This window comes from Phycodurus eques, chromosome 11, assembly GCF_024500275.1.
Source record: "Phycodurus eques isolate BA_2022a chromosome 11, UOR_Pequ_1.1, whole genome shotgun sequence".
Lineage (NCBI taxonomy): Eukaryota > Metazoa > Chordata > Actinopteri > Syngnathiformes > Syngnathidae > Phycodurus > Phycodurus eques.
In genome coordinates this window covers 9,809,063-9,827,246 of record NC_084535.1, presented here as the reverse complement: position 1 = coordinate 9,827,246, position 18,184 = coordinate 9,809,063, and the positions used below count along the sequence as shown (strand labels likewise).

The following is an 18,184-nucleotide window of genomic DNA, read 5'->3' as shown; positions in this document are numbered from 1 at the left end:
GCTCCTCAACAACAGTAAGTAAATATGTGAAAGTGTCACGGGAGGAGCTCTTGAGAAAAAATAAACAAACCCGAATAGCGTTAAAACGTTACGTAACGCGCAGCATTTGCTAAAATGGGATCACCTTCAAAACCGCTTGCACATCACTGATGCCGACAGACTGCAGCGAGCACTCAGTAGGACTGTGGGCTTGAAAGAAAGATTTCAATTTGGCTTTCGGAGCGAGGGGGGATGGGGGGATAGGATAGAGGAGGGTGGGCTATGAAAAGGAGCGGTGGATAAGCTTCAAGGCTTATCCTATTCATTACTGGCGGAGAAAGAGTGAGCGAGAGAGAAGAATCTCAGTATTGACCTATAAATAAATGAACGGTGGGATAAACACATCAATAAAACATATGTATTCTAATAGATCACGCTCTAGTTACACTTGATGGGATTGAGGCGACCCAATGAGCCCAATCACGGGGACTTGATCATTGCGGGAAAAGCTACACAACGTTAAAGCGACAGCGGCTATAAATAACAATCATTGCCACGATAAAATAGGCCAGAGCATCTTCAATGTTCATGTTTGCCTCTTTACACGCCGATTTATTGTACTCTGTAGGGGAGGTTATTTATAATTCATTATAAAAGACTGATTTTACGGCAAAACGAGTTTCCTTCGGCTCATTTTGTAATCACTGGCGTGTTCGCAAGCTGTTCTTAAAAAGCTGTAAAACACCAGGCTCAATTTTCCGCTGTCATGTAAAAACATCAGATGACGGCAAAGCGGGAAGCTGCTGCGAGTGAGCAAGCCTCCACCTGCACGCCGCGTGTTTGACAAGCACGCAGCTCGTATTTAGTCAGTCACTTCAGGCCGTGACAGGCTCGTCTGGTATTTATCTTCGGGTGGTGGGGGGGAATTCGGGATTGCGTCACAATGATTTTGGCAAAATGATTACTCTCCCCATTTCCTATTAACGGAACACTAAACACATACTGAACATCTTAAACATTATTTATTTTCAACATATTTAACAGGTTTACGACGATTCAGAACGGGGGGGGGGGGGGGGGGGGCACTTGTAACAGACCCCACATCACAAGATAATCAATCACTCAAGATAATCTTTACAGACATCCGACAATTGGGCCTTTGCTGACTTTAATCCTAAGGAAGGAAAAATGCTTAAATTTGGGCCACTTGTTTTTACGTGTTTGCCATTTTAGCCGTTCCAAATCAGAAAAGCCAAACATGATTACTGAAATTATACTGATAAGCGTTACAGTTTAACATGGCAAACTCTCCAGATTCCAGAGCGTCTGTGAACATGAACGCACCAAAAAGTAAGATTTCTCTTTTCTCAGGCGCCACGGCTGCAACAACACGCGACCCTAATGACCCCAGGACAGAATAGGTGTCTTACACTCGATACCATCGTCTAGACTGATGATGGCAATTATAATAACACAGCTGTGATGAAAGGGAGAACTACAACGCTGTAGTGTAGTGTAGTGACTTTGGTCGCCCCCGAGGTGCAAAATATTAGAAACGGCTCACAGTGCAAACCAAGAATAGTTTTGAAATTAAATGAAGATCTCAAAAAAGAATCTGATATACATCGAAGATGAATTAACATGAAAGGAAGAAGGAAGAAAATACCTGGTTGCTATTTTTGGTTGTTGCAAGCTAATTATCTCGGATCAAGGCAATTAACCTCAGCCAAGCCACAGATGTTTGTTTACCTCCGGCAATGTTGCTAAAAATACAAACAAGCAGTGAGCCCAAATGACGACTGAAGCTAACTGGAATTGTAAGTAAACTCATTTCTGGAGTCTTGCCTAGTTCCTATTATGTTACAGTCACTGGTCAGTCCACATGTCAATCACAACACATAGCACCAATCATTGGGCATCTTGTCATCCAGTCTATCATGCAGTTGTTGGCGTGTCCAAATGTCAATCTTTATAGTCAGCACCAATGATTGGTGGTGATGTGAACTCGTCATCAATAAGCCATTGGTCGGCCTTCATGTCAATCATTACACTTGGCAGCAATATACTGTACGTCTTTATGTCTTGCCCATATTGTAGATGGCAATGATAAGTTGTGTTTTTTTTCTTCTTTTTTTTTTTTTTCGATTTGTGGAAAGTTACGATTATTTCTTATAATTGGCAAGTTTATTATTACCATTTCACTATACTGTACTACTATTAAATTCTTTACAGTAAAAAGACTACTAGAAAGCAATCCAATTTTCGAAAGGGAGTTATTATTTTCACAAAGCTGACCAAATTCAACCCAGGCAGAAATTTGAAATCTACCTCATTTTGACTGCGTGTTAGATTTTTACAATACAGAAGCAATGTGAATCTCAAACATGAAAGTGAAGCAGCAAAGTGAGCAAAAGAAAATGTGCGTCACTGCCAAAGAATTTTGGCCACGACTGTACTAGTGATTGTTGGATTAAGAGGAAACACAATGACACATTTGTTGTTGTTTTGGCAATGGCGCCTTGTTATAAGGCCATTAATGGAAAATGAAATCTTATAACGTAGTTGCAAGAACCCTATCTATGACATACATGAATATTTCATTTCACCTAACATGATTTCATGTTTAAAAGGGCGAGCCAGCAAGCGGCTCAAGTTGTGGAAAGAGTGACATCATACTGTAAGTTCATGTTGAGCAGGAGTCAATGTTTTTTTAGAGGGGGATGTGATCTCAGAGAGTGAAACATGGCCCATTTTTGTGTGTGTGTGTGTGTGTGTGTCCCTCCACCACCACCCCACCGCCACCCCCTCCCTCCTCCTGGCACATTCTAGTGCAGGAAGATTTATGAAGCCAAAAGCGTCCACAGGTTGTTTTTCATCCCACAAATAGCGACAATATTAATCTTTAAAGCAATAAAAGGCCTTTACTCTCGCTCCTTCTGCGCAAAGATTCTACTGGAGATCCCTACTTAATAAAAACAAAGCAGCAATGAGTGAGAGTTTTCCAACAAACAAACACATTGCTGCTTGAAATATAGTTATATACAGCAGATAAGGACTATATTAGACTTGCCGTATGACGAGAAGTAGTGCTTTTCAGCTTCAATGTGATTGCCTCGCTCGCATGAGTTGACTTAAACCTGCATGAGAGTTGGGTTTCTGACACAAGAGGGGAAAGAAAGGTCAGCAGAACTCCAGGAATTAAAGGAGGTGGGAGAATGGGGAAAAGTGTAGCTCATAATATTTCCCTTGAGAGTCGCGGACACGAAAAATCCATGAGGCATCTCCTGCATGCGTGCTTGAAATGCTTTCGATTTGCGCAGACTGACCGCAGAGTCCCTTGGCAAACATCAGCGGGTGAGTAACGCAAGTGGTGGTAAGTAAAGTACAAATACTTTGTTACTGTTACTTTGTTAAGTAGATTTTTCAGGTATTGAGTATATGTATATTTCTGACAACTTCTTACTTGTACCTCCCAACTTTTGAAAAGATATCTGCACTTTGTACACCTTACTTTTTCAAAACAGGCTCATTACCTTTTTCACTAATGCAAACTAAGGCGCTCAAGTTTTTATGTAGTGGGCAACTCATGCCGGATACCCAAGTTTTCAATGAGTAGCGTTTTGGCCACAGCCAGATGTGAGTACTGTTGCTGCCTCTTAGTTAAACAGGCCCCATTGCGACACAGTGAACCTATTTCCAGCTCAGCGTAAGCCAGCCCCACGCCAACTATTTATGTTGTTGCAACAATGCCTTTACCAACACTTTGCTTTTCATGCGGCCACAGAATTGAAACCTATATAACATTCTCTCCGCCGTGAGCATGGGTTTAGTCGAATCCGAGCAGGCAAAGAATGTGTGCTTAGAATTATACATTATAAACAATGACTGTCACCCATGACCTCAAGTGCACGGGTGATTCTAAAAACTGATTGTCAAGTCGGCTAAGAGTCTGAGCTCAGCTGACTTTGGGCGAGGGAAGCGGGGTACAACCTGGTCTGATCACCGGTCAATCGCAGGGCATGTATACCGGTAGACAAACAACCACTCAAATTCACAGTAATGGACAATTTAGAGTCTTCAATGAGGCTACCATGCCTGTTTTTGGAAAGTGGGAGGAAGCCAGAGTGCCCGGCGAAAACCCACACAAGGACGTTGACAAACTCAAGGTATTCTAGCCTATCAGAAGCTGGAAGAAAGCCACTTCCTGGGAAAAGGCATTGTAACAGCAAGGGGTCTTGTGCACAGAGATCCAGCAAACTAGTTCCATCATTGCTGTTAAAGAAGATCAGGCTTCATACAGTGACACCGCATCCTGCAATTGTCAGCATGCGTGTATACAATAATTACTTTCAACACAACAGGAAAGGAATGTTAAACTTCACACCCCTGTAAAGCTATCCTTGCATGCACCATTTACAAAGATGTCTCTGTTACTAAAAATGCAAAACATATTCTATATCAACTTGCCCCAACCTTGACATTTTTCTGCAAAGCTTTGCAGTAATCACATGATAAACAGTGGCGAAAACATGAAACAGTCTCATATAATAACAATGGTGAATTGAAGAAAATTGGAATCATATGAGAAATCATGAGGTGTGCTGTGGGAAATTATCCAATTCCATTTGATTGGTCAGAAAATTATAATTGACCACATATCATTTCTTTGTACCTCTATCTAGCCAGGAAGGTAGAGTGACAAGCAGAATAATTAAATGCTCTTCCAACAGTTGGCAGAAGGTAGAAGGAACCTGTGTATCCACCTGTTGCCATTTATAAAACAGAATAGGGCAACAGCTTTTAGCTTAGTTTTCAACGAAACAAGGCCAGATTTGACAAAGTTGTAAGTAAATTAAGATGAGGTCATTATTTTTCCAATATAGAGGTACCTTGACTTACTAGGGATTCCAAGGGACCCAACTTCTGATTTCAAGACAGAAAGTTACACGCGAGCTTTGGATACGTAGCCAATCGAGGGGGATGGGGGAAAAGAATGGCGCAATTAATGTACCAACATGCCCTCGCATGTGGGCAAGGAGAGCCACAGTCGCCATGCACTTTCAGCAGTTTATTGAACGGTACAAACGGTCAAACACACAAATAGAAAACGAGGACACTCACAATGAGGTGCTGTAGTCCACAACTCCCACCCAGACGCTCACACTCAACTAACTGGCCATGGTCCTGATGTGACTCACTAGGCCACGCCCCTTAAAGGTACACCAACAACACTACAGTTGTTGCTGTGACGTTCGGCTTGTCGCAACATACGATAGTTACACTTCATAAAACTACTTTATTTCTTTACATTCTCTTTTATTATGTTTTATTATATTGTTATACAATACTGTGATATTTTCTTTATTTAATATAGTTACTGTGGGGGGTCTGGAATGGATTGATGGCATTTCAATTCATTTCAATGTGGTGTGTTAATTTGATATACTAGTCAAATGAGTTATGAGCTTGGAACGAAGTCATGGTACCACTGTAAATTAAGATAAGATCAACATTTATGTCAGTATGCTGTATACTCTTTCTGTGACATTTTTATTTGGTAGTGTGCCTTGAGATTTTTCTAATGTAAAATATGCATCTTTGCTCAAAAAGGTTGGAAAACAGCCCTAGAAATATTTTTTAAAAATATTTAAAACAACTATCACATTTGTGTGTCCGTGTCCTGGCTCTCAGGACTCGACAAACTGCCAAGAAGAGCGTTCCTGTTCCTGTTAAGCGTGGTTTAAAAGCCTGAACAGCAGATTGAGTCAGATAAAAGCCTGATAAGTGTCTTTGTAGAGCGCAGGGATGGGGGAGGCCTTACATCATCCATTACAGTGCAACACAGTACAGTACAATACGCTATAGTGCGGAGTGTTAACACCACAATAGCAGTCAGAGGATTGCTCCAAATTCACCCTGACAAATGAGAATAATTCACGGCGTATAATATATATCAAGAGTGAGCCGCCGCTGCTTATATAATCAATGCGCTCGTACACCTACTACACCGCTGTGATGAATCCATAACCAGGCCCGCCAGGAATAGACTCAATCACACCATTTTCTTTCCTCTGTTGACTGTATTTCACACTGCGCTTTTTCATCTGGCCGACCAGCTGACGTACACAAGCCTCGTTCGATCGCCTCGCTACAGAAAGAGAAAAGTTTATTATGTCACAGCTGGACGGCATTACTCCAGCGCTGGTATTTATCCTAATAAAAGTGGATATGGAGCCAGGAAATGGCGGACTGCGTATGTGCAAACCTCACAAATGTGCTTATAATACTAAGCGAGATGCCCTCAGGGGGCCCTTGGCAGTGTGATGGAAATTGTGTTGGTTGTGAAGAACAAACAAGTGAATAGAGAAAATATATATTAGGGTAGAAATCTGCTTGTAAACCTCAAAGTGCAGAAAATGTAGCGCTCCCTGCGTCTGCTGAAAATAAACCTTTAGCTTAAATGTGGCTGGCGGTGGAATGGCGCCACTGAGCCAAACGGCGGCCACAGGATGTTGCCGTTACTATTCATAACTTATTTTCCGATGTATGGAAAGTAACTTTCCCTTCACGCATCACCTCTTACAAGGTAATTACTTAGCAAGCACTTAACCTTCCGGCTATGCTGCAGGATAAATTACCTGTTTTCCCTGCAGAAAAAAATCTTATTTTACTCAAATGCATCACTCAAACACAAAAGCATGGATGAACTCCAATTTTCGCGAAATGTAAATCCAGGTTATTCTGCACTCAAATTATTCTGATTATTCTGCCAATTTTTGACGTGCATCTACTTCCACAGTCCTCAACCGATTCAAACCATTCCAAGGTCAGAAGGTTCAGGTCATTCAAAACATGCGTGCTAGTATTTTTCACATTGCACAAAATGTTTACCTCTCTTATAATTCCGCATTTTCCACCAGATAAATCCCCCGTAATTCAGCTTCATTCCTCACATTTGCCTCCATTTCGATTCATATCATTCCAAAATTAAAAATGTTCAACATCCCAAAAATGTTTAAAAAGTCCACATTTTCCATTGAGAACATTCCCTACATTAAATGGAAAATTTGAATATTTATCCCAAATTCTTCATTAATCAACCAATTCAAATCATTCATTTTTTCAAGGTCCCACATTTCTCATTTCCATCCATCCAACCATTTTCTGTACCAATTATCCTCACGAGGGTGCTGGAGCCTACTGTATGCCAGCTGACTCTGGGCAAGAGGAGGGGTTCACCCTGAACTGATCGCCAGTCAATCGCAGGGCAACACAGAAACAAACATTTGCGCTCAAGAGTCACACCTACGGGGAATCTAGAGTCTTCAATTAACCTACCATGCATGCTTTTGGAATATGGAAGGAAACCGGAGTACCCGGAGAAACCCCACACAGGCACAGGGAGAACATCCAAACTCCACACATCCACTGAGGCCGGATTTGAACCCAGGTCCTCAGAAATGTGAGGCAGATGTGCTAACCAGACGTCCACCGTGCCGCCCATTTTCCATTTCCTACATTTCTAATTCATTCGACAGCATTTCAGTTCAGCGTCAGCTCTTCAGCATTCACATGCGATTTCAACAGAAATTGCACTTTCTACTTTCTCGTTTCAAATCGTAATTTTTTTAGGATGGCTTAATGCAGTGGGTTACAATTCAAAGAAGCAAACACAACCGGAGGCTTAGCAGAACGAACATCAATGAATTACTTTACAGCAGAGAAGCAGTTATTGTGAAAGTCCTCTTGTACAGAGATGAATCACATGATCAATTTGTTTTAGTGTGCGAATTCATGAGTACAGACATGTTCTGGCACTCCAAAAAAATTCCAGAGCAGAATGTTTTAGGTTAGGTGAGGCTGTTTGAATGGCGGTCGCTGTTCAACGACCCCCTTCCTCGGTTAAAACGACTTGGATGATGAAAAAAACAATTGGGAGCATCACTTGTACGAATCTAAATGGCCAGATCCAATTTCAGGCTTATTGACGCTACTAAAACATGACCGATCTGGACGGTTAAACGTTGCTGCAGCTCAGCATCAAAACATCCATCTTCAACCACAAATGAATCATCATATTTTCCTTAGATGATTTCTAATTCATTTAAATGAGTCCTTAATACCAAATTGTCAATTAATATAAAATACAATTATCAATAATAATTCTAATAGTTATGTTTATTAGAAAACATCTTTAGAATTAAAGTGTATAGAATGACAATAAAAAACAAAAACAATTAAATACATAATTTACATTAATATATGAATATAAAATAAATTGTAAACAATGCAAATGTTCATTTAAAACAATTGAAAAGGATAAATATATAAATTAAAACAATAGGAATGTAACAATTAATGTAATATTAAGTCCATCCATCCATCCATCCATTTTCTGAGCCGCTTCTCCTCACTAGGGTCGCGGGCGTGCTGGAGCCTATCCCAGCTATCATCGGGCAGGAGGTGGGGAACTGGTTGCCAGCCAATCGCAGGGCACATACAAAGAAACAACCATTCACACTCACATTCGCACCTACGAGCAATTTAGAGTCGTCAATTAACCTACCATGCATGTTTTTGGGATGTGGGAGGAAACCGGAGTGCCCGGGGATTGAACCCCGGACCTCAGAACTGTGAGGCAGACGCTCTAATCAGTCGTCCACCGTGACGACAAAATATAAACAATAACACCAATAATAGTCTATATGTATATAAGAAAAACTAAATCAATATGTGAAATTAAAATGTGAATAGAATTACATAAATCAAATGAAATACAATTAAAAGAAAAAAAGAAAAAAAATAACACTTGTACAAAAATCTAATTAAAATGCAAATTTGAAATGAATTAAAAATGATTTAAAAAACTATATATAGAAAATTAATGAAATAAAAAGGAAGTAATCAATTGAAATCCATATAAAAATACAATTTACATAGTAAAAAATTTAAAATACAAAATTGTGGTAATTTTACAAATAATATTACTACCAGTAATAATAACAACTTGTAAGATGCATTTTAAATTCATCATAGATTTCATTTGCAAAAAACAAAACAAAATGAGGACTATAAGGCTGGTTACACACAACATATCATAGCAATTCCTGGATACATTACTACTACATATTTACTGACCATAAGCAGCATGACTATCACCGAGTATGTGATTTGAGTCCATGTCATAACACCATTGACGTGTACAAGCTTGGCTTTTATTTTCTTGCAGAAAAAAAATCCTTTTTATTCTCAATTGGGAATTTTTTTTTACCATAATCTAATTTTTAAAGGCGTATGCTAAAATCAGCCTTTCAAATAAATGCAATAAGTATGTGTAAGAATGAAACTTCAATGCTAGAATAATCCGTTTACAACGTCTGGAACACTGTTTTCACAGCAAGAGTTGAATGCTTTTTTTTTTTTTTTTTATAGTCATTTCCATGCAAACAGGATCCTGGAAAAGGCTAATCATATTTCCTGTCTTTTATTATATCTATGGCAAGAATGCCACCAAAATATTTTGAAACACTAACATTAAAAAAAGTTTCACTGTCAAAAATAAGGGAAGATCCACAAGGGCGAGACTCACCGAATTCGTCACAGATGCTCTCGTTCTGCAACAGCGTGGGATGCTCGAAGGTGTCGCGGCAGTACAGGATCCGGGTGTTGCCGCCCAGCGCCGCGATGCCGCCCAGCGCCAGCACCGTGTGGTTGAGCAGCAGCGAGGTGGGCTGCTCCCTGAGCCGAACCAGAACTGAGCGGAAGCGGCAGTACTGCGGGTAGCTGAGGACCAGCACCTTCCTGCCGTCCTCTTCCTGGCCTATAGAATTACACACACACAAAAACATGGGAGTCATGAGCGAGTAAATTCAATATGGGAATGTTACTGTCATCATTTTAAAAAGACATTTTACTGAATAGGCCAGCATAGTGGTCTAGCGGTTAGCATGGCTGCCTCACAGTTGAGCGGTTCAGCTTCAAATCTCAACAATCAGAGTAATAGAGCAAATGAAGGGGATATTTATGTTTGACGATATGTCTGCAGCATCCTCCCAACATGCTCTGATCCGCACTCTAATTGGTAATTGTAATTCACCAGGGTAGTCCCCAAGTAGTAGCTGCTTGCCTCGTCACAACACACTAGCTCTGGCCCCGATCGGCATGGAAATGATGCCGTCCTCGGCGTTGGCCCTGTAGTGGTGGGAGGTGGGGTGAGCAGTGGCTCATTTCCATAAGACGGGAACAAACTCTCAAAATAGGGAGAGTTCAACAAGGCAAAAAAAAAAAAAAAAAAAAAAAAAACTGCGTATAAAGTGTGCTGCAATTCTAGATCCTTGGGGTAGTTTGAGGAAAGCCAGAAAGACATCTGGGAAGTGTTTTAAATGTGGGGGGAAAATGCACCACCACAATTTTTTTTCCCACATGAAAATAATGTCTTCCTTAGTGATTTATATATACATATGCACAGAAAAAGCCACTCAGTACTAAGAAAACCGTTCATTTTCAATATGCGTGATTGAAATGTGGGCTGACTACATGGTTCAAGTCCTTGACTTCTGATGTATTCCTATGTGACCTGGATAAAAATCCAATGTGTCGGATATATACAGTCTTAGGCAATAACACAATGTGGAACAACACTCAGAGGTTGATTGACAGGCTTTATTAACGAGGCCGTCGCAATTTCGACGAAAAAAAAAAAAGCGCCAACCATCTCAATTTACTCAAATCCAATATTAGGAGACTTTAACACACTTTGACCAACACTTTAATCCAAAGTGTGTGTGTCTGTGACCTACTTTTAACACACTGATAATGAAAGAACTGAGCAGGCATGTACAGTGTGACACTTGATTCATTTTCTGTGAAATAGGATCAGGCTGCGGAACAAGAGGAAAACACTATAATGTTGCTAGGAATGACTAAATGAATATTAGCAAAAAATATAGATATTGTACAGCAATTTTTATTGTTTTTCCCTTTTGTGCTTTGGTGTAATGCGTATTGAACCAACCCTGCTAATTGAAAAGAACACTTTACATTAGGCTTTACACGATCAGGATTTTTGGGGCCGATCACCGATCAGTGAGTTTAAAAAAAACGATAACCGATCACCGATCCGATCACAAGATGGAGGAATGTCTATTTAAATGACCTGTTCATTTACTGTATAGGCTTGTGTACTTAATTGCTCAAATAATTATATTTACAACCATCTTTGTTCCTCTATTTATGCCAGTGAGGCATAGTGACGGACAGAACAAATGAATGCTCTTCTATTAGATGGCAGGAAGCAAATACAGTAATTAATGTATCAACTTTTTGTGACATTTTTGGTTGTTGGTGTGCCGTGAGATTTTTCAATTGTAAATGTGTTCTTTGCCTCCATAAGGTTGAAAATCACTGCTCTAGTCAGATCGTGTATTCTAAATCAGCCAGGTCTAACCAACATCACAACGTGACAGAAATAATGGGTGCAAACTTACTCTAATTAAATGACTTTATTTTTAATTAAATGACTTCACCTCACACCGAAACTTTAGAGCATGATTCGACAGAACGGCGGCATGTTTACGTCCAACTGTTCGTGGTACCGCTAGCTTGCTAGGCTATATAACATTTTATTGGCTGCTTGCGAGCCGTATTGTATTCAAAGTACGTGAACATACCTCAAGCAAGCCTTAAACGAACGTCCTCTCCTGTCCTGAGCACCGGTGACCACCAGCACACGTTTTTCCCCCATTTTGTTCTTACAAACACACGGCGCGCTCCACTCTTGTTGTCGTCGCCACGGTAACGAGTGTATCCGGTCGCATTTGAGTTGACAAGCTAAAGCCCAATGACCGTAACAAACGGGATGCGGTGGTATCGGAATACAAGATTTTATTGCAGTAGTCTTGACATAGTGCAAGCGTGAAAGAGCTCGTTTGTCTTGTAGTCTGATCCTGGCATTACGTGTGGTCTGTTCCACACCGTCGGCATGTTTTTTTTTTTTTTTTTTTTTTTTTTTTTTTTTTAAATAACTTCATTGGCCGTCAGATATTTACAGTACTACGTTAAAAGACACGCGACACGGCTAAAAATAAACTCGCCTTTTGATTCAAATATACTATGCACGCGGCGACGCGGAGTTCAGTGCATGCATGCATGTTCATGACAATAAAAGATTCTTCTTAATGTCTTTTGCGAATTTTCGGATCGGCGAATTATGACATTAAAGCCGATCAGCATAAAATGCTAAATATAAATACCGATCAGCCGATAAAAATCGGTCTAAAGTCTACTTTACATGCACCCCTGCTTCGTTATGAAAGAACAAATCTCAAGCCGCCCACACAATAAATATAATTAAATTCATACCAAATATACACAAGCAATTACACGCTCAGCGGTGTCTGTGTCGCCCCTCGAACAATTCATGTCATTATGACGCAAACCAAATAATGAAAGGAATGTGGTTTTCTTCCATAATTTAATCTGTCACAACATTATTATTGTTGACAAGTTTTTTTTCCATATAAAAAAGGATAATCTCTTTAAAATGCACTGAGTTTTGACTAACATGCTTTTATAAAAAGGTTCTGACATGATTATGGAATCCAAATATGTGTACAAATCCATGGCCATTTGTCTCCCAGTGTTAAGAGTTGCTCTGCTCATGTTTCTCCAGCATACAAAAGCAGCCGCCGACCTACGCACTTGACGAGGCAGGCAGCTGGGACACAAATATGAATAATTCACAGTCACCCTGCCCCGCTTTTGCTTTGACACACACACACAGACACACACACACACACACACACACACACACACACACACACACAGTGGAGCAAAAATGTATTTAGTCAGCCACCAATTGTGCAAGTTCTCCCACTTAAAAAGATGAGACAGGCCTGTAATTTTCATCATAGGTATACCTATAAGAGACAAAATGAGGGGGAGGTAAACAAAATTCCAGACAATCACATTGTCTGATTTTTAAAGAATTTATGAGCAAATTATGGTGGAAAATAAGTATTTGGTTACCTACAAACAAGCAAGACTTCCGGCTCTCACAGACCTGTAACTTCTTCTTTAAGAGGCTCCTCTTTCCTCCACTCGTTACCTGTATTAATGGCACCTGTTTGAACTCGTTGTCAGTATAAAAGACACCTGTCCACAACCTCAAACAGTCACACTCCAAACTCCACTATGGCGAAGACCAAAGAGCTGTCAAAGGACATCAGAAACAAAATTGTAGACCTGCACCAGGCTGGGAAGACTGAATCTGCACTCGATATCAGCTTGGTGTGAAGAAATCAACTGTGGGAACAATTATTAGGAAATAGAAGACATACAAGACCACTGATAATCTCCCTCGATCTGCTAGGTCCAAGCAAGAGCTCACCTCGTGGGGTTAAAATGCTCACAAGAACGGTGAGCAAAAATCCCAGAACCACACGGGGGGACCTAGTGAATGACCGGACCAAAGTAACAAAGGCTACCATCAGTAGCACACTACGCCGCCAGGGACTCAAATCCTGCAGTGCCAGACGTGTTCCCCTGCTTAAGCCAGTACATGCCCAGGCCCGTCTGAAGTTTGCTAGAGCGCATTTGGATGATCCAGAAGAGGATTGGGAGAATGTAATATGGTCAGATGAAACCAAAATATAACTTTTTGGTAAAAACTCAACTTGTCGTGTTTGGAGGAGAAAGAACGCTGAGTTGCATCCAAAGTACACCATACCTACTGTGAAGCATGGGGGTGGAAACATCATGCTTTGGGGCTGTTTTTCTGCAAGGGGACCAGGACGAGTGATCCGTGTAAAGGAAAGAATGCATAGGGCCATGTATCGTGAGATTTTGAGTGAAAACCTCCTTCCATCATCAAGGGCATGGAAAATGAAACATGGCTGGGTCTTTCAGCATGACAATGATCCCAAACACACCGCCCGGGCCACGAAGGAGTGGCTTCGTAAGAAGCATTTCAAGGTCCTTGAGTGGCGTCGCCAGTCTCCAGATCTCAACCCCATAGAAAACCTTTGGAGGGGGTTGAAAGTCTGCGACAACCCCAAAAAAGCCAGCGACAACCCCAAAACATCACTGCCCTAGAGGAGAGCTGCATTGAGGAATGGGCCAAAATACCAGCAACAGTGTGTGAAAACTTTGTGAAGGCTTACAGAAAACGTTTGACCTCCGTCATTGCCAACAAATGGTATGTATATAACAAAGTATTGAGATTAACTTTTGTCATTGACCAAATACTTATTTTCCACCATAATTTGCTAATAAATTCTTAAAGAAAATCAGACAATGTGATTTTCTGGATTTTTAATTTCTCATTTTGTCTCATTTTGTGAGATATACCTATGAGGAAAATTACAGGCCTCTCTCATCTTTTAACACATTCACTGCCATTGACAGCTTTAGAAGTCAAATATCCATGTTAACTGGGAAGGCTGGCAGTTAATGAGTCAAGTGGGAGAACTTGCACAAATGGTGGCTGACTAAATACTTTTTTGGCCCACTGTCTGTGTGTGTGTGTGTTCAGGGGGGATTTCCGCTGCCGCCTTGTGTTTCAGGAGCTGATTCTTTCTTTACAGTATGTTATTGAGCTCGAAGACTGATAAATGTGTGACTGAAAAGAGACTTGGTGGATTTTTTTGTACACATTTACAGCAGCTGCATTCATGACTATCTGGCTCATAAATGCCAGCCAGCATGATGACCACTTCAAAACAAAACTCCCACAAAGATTGACTGTAAATGCTGAAATGCCAAAACAAAGTGCAATATTATGGACAATAAAAGTTTCTGACTAAGTAAGTATGTTGGAGCTAACCCATCACAAATTAGTTGTGACATGCAGATGAATGGATAAAATGCTTGTCTCTTAGCATTTGCATAACGATATAAAGGATATGAAGAGTTCAAGAGCAAAAGCCGACACGTGCCATTTAGACAAAATTAGAACCTTGCCTACTCAGCATTTAAATATGATTATGATTACATTATTCAGCGAACTGAGCCCTGCTGCAAATAGCAAAAATCTGTGAGCAATTGACACCCTTCCCCACATTGGTTTGTATTTGCTTGTAGATGCCACAAGACATGGCAAAGGACTAGTTTTGTCTAAATGAAGCTCCTCAATTTACTTCAGATTGTTTCCTTGGCGCCTCATCTGGCTCCTCTCGATGCGGAGAAGCAGTGGCTGTACTCTGAGCCCCTCCCAGATGACCGCGCTTCTCACCCCATCTGTAAGGGAGAACACGGACATCCTGCTGAGGAAACTCATTTCGGCCGTTGTATCCACGATCTTGTTCTTCCGGTCACAACGCACAGTTCGTGACCATAGGTGAGGGTAGGAACGTAGATCCACTGGTAAATTGAGAGCTTCGCCTTTCAGCTCAGCTCCTTCTTTACCATGACAGACTGCACCGATCCGCCTGTCGATCTCCGGTTCCATTCTTCCCTCACTCGTGAACAAGACCCCGAGATACTTGAACTCCTCCACTTGAGGCAGGATCTCCTCCTGCACCGGGAGAGGGCACTCCACCCTTTTACGACTGAGGACCATGGCATCAGATTTGGAGGTGCTGATTTTCATCCCAGCCGCTTTACACTTGGCTGCGAAGCGCTCCAGCGAGAGTTGAAGATCGTGGCTTGATGAAGCACAAAGCAGAAACGCAGTGCTGAGGTCATCAAACCGGACCCCCTTAACGCCTCAGCTGTGCCTAGAAATTATTTGTGTCCATAAAGGTAATGAACAGAATCAGTGACAAAGGGCAGCCTTGGCGGAGGCTAACCCTCACTGGAAACTAATTTGACTTACTGCCAGCAATGCGGACTAAAGTCTTGACACCGGTCGTACAGTGAACGAACAGCCCATATTAAAGGGTCCGGTACCCCATACTACCGGAGCACCCTCCACAGAACCCCTCAGGGGACACGGGCGAACGCCTTCTCCAAGTCCACAAAGCACATGTAGACTGGTTGGGCAAACTCCCATCCACCCTCGAGGACCCTGCCGAGGGTGTAGAGCTGGTCCACTGTTCCACGGCCAGGACGAAAACCACACTCCTCCTCCTGAATCTGAGATTCTACTTCTAGGCGGGCTCTCCTCTCCAGAACCCCTGAATAGACCTTACCAGGGAAGCTGAGGAGTGTGATCCCCCTGTAGTTGGAACACACCCTCCGGTCCCCCTTCTTAAAAAGGGGAACCACCACCCCAGTCTGCCAATCCAGAGGCAGTGTCCCCCCCATACACAATACATACACAAACTTCAGAATCTGTCCAATTTTTCGGAATGTTTGGATGGTGCAAACAGTAGCTTTAAACATTCCAATTTGCAATTAAAATGGTGCGGAAGGAATTTTGCACTCTTCTCTCAGCTTTCAGCCAATGATCAAACCGATGTATCCAGCGCACACACATCCACATCCTGTGAAAAAGCACAAAGCCCACAGATTTAGGCTTTACTATTGGAAACATACACTGCGCTGACACCCTGTATGCATTAAATATTACTCTTCTGGCACAGTTATAGCTCGCAGGTATGGTAGCGGCTTTGTTTTCAAATGTCAGGGCTTTTAGTGTATCTCTCTCTCTCCTACTCTCTCAACCGCATTGCACTTGATTACATTCAATTTGCAGAGAGTGCCGCGGGGCTTTAATAAGCATAAAAAGGCATTTGCCAAGGCCTGCACGTCCGTGCACACCAAGCGCACTTTCAAAATTTCCCCCTTTGTTCTTCTAGCACGACCTTTCCCAATTAAATGGCGTGCGTGTGTTTGTCTAAGCGTTCTAATTGGTCCGTGCGGCGTTTTGATTGTTTTGCCAACGCGACCTGATAAACTGCGTTGGGTCCTAACAGCTCAGTGGTGTTATGATGCTCCATTAGTTGTCATACTGTCTACCATTCTATAACTTGGACGGCTTGCAACTCATAAAGTAGACATACTGTATTAATATGGAAAATTTACTTTTTAATTGGCGGCACGGTGGGGACTGGTTAGAGCGTCTGCCTCACAGTTCTGAGGACTGGTGTTCAATCCCCGACCCTGCCTGTGTGGAGTTTGCATGTTCTCCCCGTGCCTGCGTGGGTTTTCTCCCACATCCCAAAAACATGTGTGGTTGGTGAATTGCCAACTCTAAATTGCCCGGAGGTGTGCATGTGAGTGCGAATGGTTGTTTGCTTATATGTGCCCTGCGATTGGCTGGCAACCTGTTCAGGGTGTACCCCGCCTCCTGCCCGATGATAGCTGGGATAGGCTCCAGCGCGCCCGCGACCCTAGTGAGGAGAAGCGGCTCAGAAAATGGATGGATGGATGGATGGACTTTTTAATTGCTTGCATGTGAACAGTTGGGTCAGTGGCTTGTCTGCCCACCCATCAAGTGTGAAAATAAATCATGTAAATCTTCCTATTTCTGAAAATGTAAGCCGTTCTACAATTCCACCCCACTGTGATGTAATAAAAACACATTATATGACAAGATCAGCGAAGGTGGTCAAAGATCCACTTTCAAGCCAGAGTCCAACTACACTGTCTGAAACATTATCATATCAGAGCCAAAAGGTAAGCAGAGCTGCATTCGGTTGAGCGAGTGTAACCAACATGAAACCAGAGCGCTATTTGTGGGTGAAAAGCGAGCTACTGCAAAGCTGAGAGATTCTTTTTAATCTGACTTTTAATCATTCATACATTCTACAACTTTTTTGTGGGCGGGAGGGTTTTAGTAATAAAATACAATTGTCTAAAACCATATCAACAGAAAATATTTCTGATACAGTTAGCCAAATTTTGAGTTAAAGTGAATGTCCATTTGTTGATTAGGAATCAGTTAATGAGAAATGACAAAAGAAAATGGCAAAAATTGTTACATAAACCCATAATACTTACTACAGATAATAGAATTATAAATGTGAGTAAATAAATAAACCAAAAAAAAACCTGCACTAGATTATGCTAGAAATTCCTTAAGAATGGCGCAAAAGATTGCCCTTTCACATTTCCCAGGCTATGAATGAGTTCCAACAATGTAAATGGGCAACACTTTGCATGAATACCTCTAACGGCTTTCTGACGCTTTCCTGTGGCAAGTTCCAGCAATAAAAAGTCACTTTGACGAGATTATGAATAATTTGGAGGCTTAACTGTACACACAGAGGATCCCTGTGTGAGGCGCTTCCATTATAATAGATATTAAAAATATTCAAATTTGCCT

The 18,184-nt window shown here is 41.5% G+C and overlaps 1 protein-coding gene across 1 annotated transcript in view; it reads right to left on the bottom strand.

Annotated features, from left to right (window-relative positions):
* The window catches only part of arid5b (AT-rich interaction domain 5B), a 125,810-nt gene that overhangs the window by 54,665 nt on the left and 52,961 nt on the right, over positions 1-18,184 (bottom strand). The window contains exon 4 of the mRNA XM_061689873.1: positions 9,569-9,799. Within this exon, the coding sequence (XP_061545857.1) occupies positions 9,569-9,799 (231 nt within the window). The remainder of the gene's footprint in view (positions 1-9,568; positions 9,800-18,184) is intronic.